The sequence below is a fragment of the Camelina sativa genome, chromosome 2, assembly GCF_000633955.1.
Source record: "Camelina sativa cultivar DH55 chromosome 2, Cs, whole genome shotgun sequence".
Lineage (NCBI taxonomy): Eukaryota > Viridiplantae > Streptophyta > Magnoliopsida > Brassicales > Brassicaceae > Camelina > Camelina sativa.
Window position 1 is genome coordinate 13,964,944 of NC_025686.1, and position 9,403 is coordinate 13,974,346.

At 32.5% G+C, this 9,403-nt stretch overlaps 1 protein-coding gene across 1 annotated transcript; it reads left to right on the forward strand.

Moving 5' to 3' along the window:
• LOC104724314 (probable leucine-rich repeat receptor-like protein kinase At5g49770) lies at positions 1,359 to 6,077 on the forward strand. The gene is made up of 19 exons (XM_010442779.1): positions 1,359 to 1,544; positions 1,621 to 1,744; positions 1,844 to 1,915; positions 2,006 to 2,080; positions 2,171 to 2,242; positions 2,341 to 2,505; positions 2,605 to 2,679; positions 2,780 to 2,851; positions 2,948 to 3,019; positions 3,106 to 3,174; positions 3,286 to 3,363; positions 3,441 to 3,512; positions 3,609 to 3,743; positions 3,836 to 4,323; positions 4,418 to 4,564; positions 4,658 to 4,794; positions 4,868 to 5,087; positions 5,156 to 5,391; positions 5,467 to 6,077. Exons 1-19 carry the CDS (start codon positions 1,457 to 1,459, stop codon positions 5,926 to 5,928), a joined length of 2,859 nt encoding a protein of 952 aa, XP_010441081.1. The 5' UTR covers positions 1,359 to 1,456; the 3' UTR covers positions 5,929 to 6,077.

The window sequence follows — 9,403 nt, forward strand, 5'->3', positions numbered from 1 at the left end:
GAACTGATTTAATTTACAAAAGTGTTTAGAGTTCTAGATCTGTTCTTAATTGTTTGAATCCTAATTTATTGATTGATTTAATATTTCATAATTTCCTGAGAAATTCCCTAGACCTAGCTTTTTGATCTTCTGAATTTACAACAAGCTTTATTTAATATTTTGCATTGCTATTTTTAATTCAATTTAATCTGTTTAGCATAATTATAAAACTCTATAATTTATTGTGTAGTCTTGAGTCCTTGTGGAATTTGACCCCTAAGTACTGCAGTGATCTCTTAATTTGAGAGAGTAGCTCTAGGGTAAATTTGAGCATATCATTTTCTAACCCTCTTTCTCGAGCCATATCTCCACTAGCGTATTGATATTATTTACTAAGTGTTGGTTGCGGATATGCAACCACAATCTTGCGTTACATCTCTCCAGTGTCTAGGTTCTTCATAGACAACATATCCCTATGGAAAAATACTTCCTGGCCGCGGTGGTCGAAGATGATTGATCCAAAAATAACTAGAGGATTAACTTTCCAGTTTCCACTAGTTCTATCTTTCTCTTTTTAGAATATGTTTCATTGTATAATCTCTCATTGCTTTACTTTCAAAACTATATGATCTACAAATCATATCCCTATATTACTTTTTTTTATACATTTTAATTGAAAGTCTTTTAACAAAAAAAAAAGAAAAGAAAAAAAAAATAGTCCCGTTCTAGCATCTAGCTAGTATACCTTATAATAATCCATCCCACAAAATGTGTGCGTTGCCTGATATGTGGTGTACTTGTCGATATATCATTAAACCATCAGCATCATTGTTGTTGCAATTAGTATATGTTTTTAATCTCAAGTTGGTAAATGCTTGTGCTGATTTGTTCCCTTGACCACGACTTTATTGCATGTTGACATGTTGTTGTTGTTAAAAAAAAACCCATATCACTGCATAGTCGCTTACCATTACTCTACATTTCAGAAATATAATCTCTCTTTTCTTGAGTAGAAACGTTCTTGGGAAAACAAATAATATCTAGCTGACTTTTTCCAATTTTTGCGGAAACAAATTAAAAATATTAAGTAGTTTAGTTAAGTTTTGTGACATATTTGATTTATGCGTTTATGATGTAATAAAATTAGATAAGAGCGAGTAACGAATACTGGTGTTTTGTCACAAGTCCTTGTTTCATAATTTGTTCCTTCACATAAACCTATTGACATTTCCATTTTTTTTTCCAGTGGACAACCCCTTTGAACCCTTCCACAATAGCAGTATTATGTATTTCAAGTTGAACCATTTGTTTATATTGTCCACTGTCTATTTGTTTGCTTTATTTTCTTCACTTAAATTGTTCAAAGTCTTCTCCCTATGAAGACTAGTCTACATGCTTTCTAGAGTTCGTCATAACTTGTGCAGACCACATGCTTTCTTCTTGAATTATCTGTTATACAATCATTGTGTGTCTTAAGATGAGTTCAAGAATCGGATTATTTAAGCTCTTGATCTTGCTTGTCGTCCAAGTTTGTTCTGTTTCTACAACCACAGACGGTGCTGATTGTAAGTATAATGATGAATTAAGATAGAAGAAATTTTTAAAAAAAAATTTGATTTTAATTTGTCAATATTGGTGCAGCTTCTGCTTTACAAGTCCTGAAGAGTGAATGGACTGCGCTATCCAAGAGTTGGAAAGGCTCTGATCCTTGTGGAAATCATTGGGTTGGAATTACATGTAACAACAATAATCGCGTTGTTTCAATGTACGACCCTTGTTTATTTTCTATGTTTATTCATATGATATGATGTAATTTCCTTCTTCAACATAATCCTCTATAAACTTTAACGTTGTGTTGTTGCAGAATGTTAAGCAACCTTAACTTGAAAGGAAACCTTCCTGCCGATATCTCGACGTTGTCTGAATTGGAGATCCTGTATGTCTTTTCGTCTTCCTTGTATATTTTATTTTCCTTTACATAGTTAATGGATTTGTTCTCATCTTATGATCTAATCTATGCTTGTAGAGATTTGTCTTACAATACTGGATTGTCTGGAGCGCTTCCATCAAGTATCGGTAACCTTAAGAACTTGAGAAACTTGTAAGGAAACACAATATCGATCATTAGACCTCTAGTACAACTTTCATAGATCTCCTTCCCATATTTTAACTAACTCTTTTTACCCTCCAGGATCCTTATGGGATGTGGTTTCAGTGGTCAAATCCCTGAGTCCATTGGATCTTTAGAAAAACTAACAACACTGTAAGATTTTGTTGCTTCCTATATAGTATTATAAACAATCTCATTTGCAGTCTCCCTTAATCCATTAACTAATATTTATTTGTCTATTCTCCATATAGCTCCCTAAATTCTAACCACTTTAGTGGAACAATTCCGGCTTCCATTGGACGGTTATCGGAACTCTATTGGTTTGATATAACTGACAATCAGATTGAAGGATCTATTCCGGTTTCTGATGGGATTTCTTTACCTGGACTTGATATGCTTCATCAAGCTAAGCATTTGTAATCCCAATTCTTTCCATTTCCTTTTATATGATAACACTTTTTAAAAAAAATATAATAATGAAATTAGTCTGACTATCCTTTTACCTTCACTTGCAGTCATTTTGGAAATAACAAGCTTTCGGATAGTATCCCAGAGAAGCTCTTCAGCTCAAACATGACTTTGATACATGTGTAAGTTCCATAGTATATATGAAAACTGAGAGAGATTTGCACCAGATGAGATTAGTAACTTAATAAGTGAACTGACTATTGCTTCTTGTTTTATTGATAGGCTATTTGATGGAAACCAGTTCACAGGTAAAATACCGGACAGCCTCAGCCTCGTTAAAACGCTAACGGTGTTGTAAGTAGTAAAACAGAGCTTTTTTTCGAATTGTTTATTTTTTTTTCCAAACTTGTTGACAAAAATATCTCTCAAGTGCTCTTTTCTCTATTACAGACGACTTAATAGAAATAAACTGTCTGAAGAAATTCCTTCAAGTCTCAATAATCTCACAGATCTTCAAGAACTGTAAGTGAGCAACTAAAGATGTTTTGTAGATACAATATGCAAAGAAGAAGTAAAATAGTTTTGTTTGTATCTGAATCCATTTCCAGGTACTTGTCCGACAACAGATTGACAGGTACTCTTCCAAATCTAACCAGCTTAACCAGTCTCTACACATTGTAAGTTTCCATATTTTCACTCATCTTTTCTTGCTCAATTTATCATATAGATTAAAAACCATAACTATTAATCAATCTAATGCCATGATGTGATTTTTTCTGTAATAACAGAGATGTGAGCAATAATGAAAAGATGACATTATCACTCGTTCCATCATGGATCCCTTCATTACGCAATTTGGCAACATTGTATGATCCATTTCTCTCTGTCTTTATATATTCATGTGTATATGCTTACTAAAAGCAAATGGTTTTCTAATCTGCAGAAGGATGGAAAGGATCCAACTTGACGGCCCAATACCAACCTCCCTCTTTAGCCCTGCTCAATTGCAGACAGTGTGAGTCATCAAATAAGACATGAAAGTTTGATTGGGATGTAAACTCAAAGTAGTAAAATTTGAACTAATTGGGGACTGGTTTTTCTTGAATTGCAGTTACTTAAAGCGCAATCATATAAACGCAACATTGGACTTTGGTACCAACTATAGCAAACAGTTGGAGTTTGTGGATCTACGAAACAACGACATAAGTGTTTATAATCCAGCAGCTAACAACCACATCCAAGTCCTGTATGTTCATCTTGGTCGTCACAAATTCATTTTTTTATTTTTTATAACATTTTCAGTCACTTACTTATGTTTGTTGATACATATATCCACAGGTTGGCAGAGAATGAAGTGTGTGAAGATGAGGCGAACCGACTTAGTGGCTACTGCAGTGGAGACCAAAAAAATTCCTCATTTTCTACCCTCCCAACAAACTGTGGTCGTGACTGTGATAAGGGCAGGAAAGCAAGTCCCTCTACGTGCCGCTGTGCATATCCATTCACAGGAACGTTAACCTTCAGGTCTCCTTCCTTCTCAGGGTATTCCAACAACAGCAACTTCCAATCGCTCCAGCAAAGTTTAGAGGAGTTCTTAAAGAATCCCATTTATCTGGGAGCCTCTGTGGCCATCAGTAACATACGAGAGACTCCACTTGATTACCATCTTTTAATAGAACTCTTGGTCTTTCCATTCGAAAATGAGAGGTTTACTGATACCGCAATGTCACTTGTTGGTTTTGCGTTTAGCAACCAGACTTATAAGCCTCCTCCCGTATTTGGCCCTTATGTTTTCAACGCCAATCCTTACAGTACTTCATTCTATGGTATGATGAAACTGGTCACACACAAACAAAACATATATTGGTTTAATATGACTCGTTTGCTCTGTCTTGTTTTGTTTTTTTTCCACATATACAGGAGGTTCAGTGTCAGTAAACAAGGGCATTATAGTCGGAGTAGTAGTTGCTGTTGTCGTTCTTCTGTTGTTGTTGACTATAGCTGGGATCTACGCTCTTAGACAGAAGAAGAGAGCTGAGAAAGCAACTGACCAAATTAATCCTTTTGGTGAGGAAATGGTTTACGTGCACTACAAGAAAAGACTCCTCTCTTTTCTCTCTACTGAAAAATTCTGACAGCGATCTCTTTTGTATGTTGTAGCCAAGTGGGATACGGGTAAAAACAATACCGATGCTCCACAACTAATGGGAGCAAAGGCCTTTACTTTTGAAGAGCTGAGCAAATGTACTAACAAGTTTTCAGAGGCAAATGATGTTGGGGGTGGAGGTTATGGACAGGTTTGTGTCTTTTCAAAAAGTAACAATGACATTAGTTGAAATTTATGATCCTATTATGATGATGTTGGAACAGGTGTACAAAGGGGTTCTTCCAAATGGGCAACTCATAGCAATCAAAAGAGCTCAACAAGGATCTATGCAAGGAGGGTTAGAGTTTAAAACAGAGATTGAGCTTCTTTCAAGGGTCCATCACAAAAATGTTGTTAAGCTCTTGGGATTCTGTTTTGATCAAAGCGAACAAATGCTCGTATATGAGTACATACCAAATGGCTCTCTTAGAGATGCTCTATCAGGTAAATATCAAAATCTCAGTCTTGTTTTAGTTAGTTCTTTGGTGCTGATGAACTTGAAAATATTATAGGAAAGAATGGGATTAAACTGGATTGGACAAGAAGGCTCAAAATAGCACTTGGCTCAGGGAAGGGTTTAGCTTACCTTCATGAGCTTGCTGATCCTCCAATTATACACAGAGACGTCAAATCAAACAACATATTACTTGATGAAAATCTTACTGCCAAGGTTGCTGATTTCGGCCTTTCCAAACTTGTTGGAGACCCTGAAAAAGCTCATGTCACAACACAAGTTAAAGGAACAATGGTGAGTAAAGTATCCATCATTAAATATATGAATTCTATAAACAATAAAAATAACTCACAGAATATATAACATTAGGGTTACCTGGATCCTGAGTACTACATGACGAATCAACTGACCGAGAAGAGCGATGTGTATGGGTTTGGTGTAGTGATGCTCGAGCTATTAACTGGTAAAAGTCCCATAGATAGAGGCAGCTATATTGTGAAAGAGGTAAAGAAGAAGATGAATAAGTCGAGGACATTATACGACTTGCAAGAATTGCTGGACACGACGATCATCGCAAACAGCGGGAATATAGAAGGGTTTGAGAAGTACGTAGATGTGGCACTGAGATGCGTGGAGGCAGAGGGAGTTGATAGGCCATCGATGAGTGAGGTGGTGCAAGAAATAGAGAGCATAGTGCGGCTTGCGGGATTAAACCCTAACGCCGATTCAGCAACATACGAGGAAGCATCCGGTGATCATGATCCTTATGGAAGGGATTCGTTTGAGTACACTGGTATTTTCCCAGCTTCGAAACCCGAACGCATGGTTTGATATTTTTGTCTTTTCTTTATTTTCTGCCTTTTGACAATTTCGTAAGTGACGTTACACTTGAAATGCCTTGCAAATATGTACTAACATGATTTGATATGTTGTGTGATCGCTTATAGGTTTGGTACCTAACATCAACCATTAAATCATAAGAACAATTAATATTTTGTCCAGTTCAAAGTCAAAACAACAAAAGATATTAATGTCAATCTCTCTCTCATACTTGAAATTAAAAACCTTTTGTATGAAATAATAAAAGTAGATCAGAAAACCGTGTCTTACTTCTCTAATCCGCCAAACGTATATATTTCTCTCCAGGGATTTAGGATTGTGTTGCTAATAACGACTTCTTCAATTCTTTACTTAATAACAGGGGTTTTAACCCTGCAAATCGCTAGTTTTTGCAATTTTAACTCAAAAAAATTACAAGTCAATGCGCAATATAACCTATCGTCATAACTGTCAAAATTGTAAAATATTTATAGATCCTCAACGATAAGGAGTCTAAATTCACATTTAAAATTTTGAAAATCTAAAGCTTTGTAAATTACATATATAAAGGTTATATCGCGTATCACTTTTGACTTCATAAGAATATAAGATCAATCTTCATTTTTGGTAAATGGGGTAAAGTTACAAAGAAATAGAGATTTGAAGGGTTATTTTTGTTGAAAACCTTTTAATAAAAACTATTTATTTCGCTCACAATAAGTTGACAGTTTACCCGTGAATATTATTAAAAAAATACACACTATCATCTAAAAGACTAAAACTATTAACCTAACGTTTACTACTTGAGATGAAAAAAAAGTTGAAAAACTATTCAACAAGTTGAGAAACTATTCAACTCATTCATTTAAAAATATTAAAACTTTACAATAAAGATATTCAATTCGAAAGCTAGTTTAAATTATTCAAAATGCTAATATCCCATTGCCACTCTGCCAATATATGAACAAAAAAAAAGATAGTAAACATATATTTTGAATTACAATAATACATAATATGCACATAGTATGTGCATGAAATGTCAAATTGTTGTGAATGAATTTTACTGTAATTTTAGTATAAACCTGAACTTACATATACATATATATATATATATATAATCTAAACTAAGCCAATATTTAACTTTTTTAATTAAAAATATATAAAATTTGTTTCCTTAACTTGTTTTGCTTTTTAGTTTAATTTTGTTTTATTTTTTTAAATGAAATATTACATAGAAGATTCTAATTGGCTGATATATATTTAAATATGTAAGAACACGTAGTAAACGATTCAAAAAAAATGATAATATAAAAATAACGTACTAATTATTCTCAACTTCATCAAAACAACTAACTTATTTTTACAAATATAATTGTGTTTATGTACTTATATACTTGCAGAGTGCAAACAGACCATTGAATCTATTTATTTGGGTATAGCAACTTCAATTTCCTCTGAAAATGATGGATCAAGGCGCGCTGCAATCCTCTTCCCACTTAAATTTCTATCTCTAACAATATAAATAATTGGTGTAAATTACAACTGTTATTGACATCAGTTAGTTATGTATTAATAAAGAGACTAATGAATTGCAGCTCGAATGGTATAAATTAAGTTTGTGGAATGAATTAAGTTACTTACGTCATTTTTCCTTTTGACGATTTGTTCTGTTTTTTTTATAGTCATTTTTCAATTGATTAAGTCAAATCGAGGGAACTTTTCCTAGAAACTTACTGTTTTGGAATAACCTTATTTCAACTTATTCTAGCTATTGTTTGACGTTCGCACTTTGAAATTTGGATGATTTGAACTTAGCCTTATTATGTGATATAATGATCGAATTTGGATTTAATTTATTTTTTTACTTAGGAGTTTGGTAATCCTGTCATGGATCATATATTTAGAGATTCCTTTCTACCATTTTATCACTCTTGTTAACTCTGAATGACTAGACTCATAGTCTAATACCCCAACCTTACCTCAACCATACAAAAACAATTGAGTAAAGAGACCGACATAGCTCACCTCTCGTTAGGATTAAATGTGTAGAATGTAATGACTAATTAAGAATTTTAATAAACCTAAGTATCTGTATAGAAGTTGAAAAGAGAACTGCTTCTTTTCCTCCTTTGTGTACATCTTATGTCTTCTATATTCTAAACAAAAAAAAGATTAATTGAGGAAAAAGAAGAAGAGTTGGAGGAACTAGAATGTATGCATGGTTAGATACTAGTATAGTACCAAGGAAAATCAAAGGCTATATGTTGAGTTTGGTATTGTTGGTGGATCTGGATGAATGGAAGGCTATGTATCCTAAATTGGTTTGTCTTCATTGTGTTTTTACATAATGATTTACATTCTCAGTAGGATGGCAGCAAAACACATGAGCCACCATAAAAGAGCATTATTACCAAGACCAATGACATGTTTGATATTCCCTTTGTGAAGAGTACATACAATTTTTAACTTGAAATATAAAATGTTTGCATTATTAACTTGAAATATAAAATGAAGTAGATTCAATTATATATGAAACGTACATATGTACTTGTTAATATATGTCTTAAAAAATAATATTCATAATAATACGGTTCAACTACAATTTTATAATTTATATATGTTATATAGTGTTTAATAGAATTACTAAAGAGGAAAGTTAAAGTACATATTACTAAATATTTTTGATTACAATGTATTGTTGAAATTATTTAAACAGTATGTTACTAACTTACTATAGTAATAAAACCATTACTTATAGCAAAGCCAATTAAATATGTTATTTTCTTTAAACAGTTAAGATAAATTATATTTTTTTAAAATATTTTTTCTTTTTTTCTTTTTTTTTTGAAAATAAAAAACTGATAAGTAGTCTAGAAAGGGTGATAAAAAGCCATTACTTAATTATTTTGAAAGATAATTTTATGTTGTCCTATATATTAATTTTATTGTCATCATCTAAAAGTAATAGTTAACATAAAATAATTTTATATATGATAAGTCAATTTTAAAATAGTTTATTAAAATGGTTGACAAAAAAAAATAGTTTATTAAAATGATATCACAAAACAAATATCTTATACTATAAGTTTAACCAGTTTTTATAAAAATTCTTGAAAATAAAAGTTTGTCAAATTTAAAATATTTTTATTTTCTATATATTGTCTCTATTTCTAATCATTTAAAAATATATAGTATAATTAACAATAAATTAAGTTTTGAAATTATTGTTTTCTGTTATATCATAGGGTGATAAAGCAATTATGTTATGATACCATTATGTTTTTTTAGTACATATATATGTTTTAAAGACAATCAAACTGTAACTTATAAATTACTATTAAATACAAATTTGAGTTGTGTCTCTAATACTATTGTAACAACCCGTCCCGTGGACCCCACTAGCCTCTCTGCTAGCCGCCCCAACGGACCCCAAGCTGGCCCTGCAGGGGATCGATCCTAACCCCTCACTGGGCAAATGGAACTATTC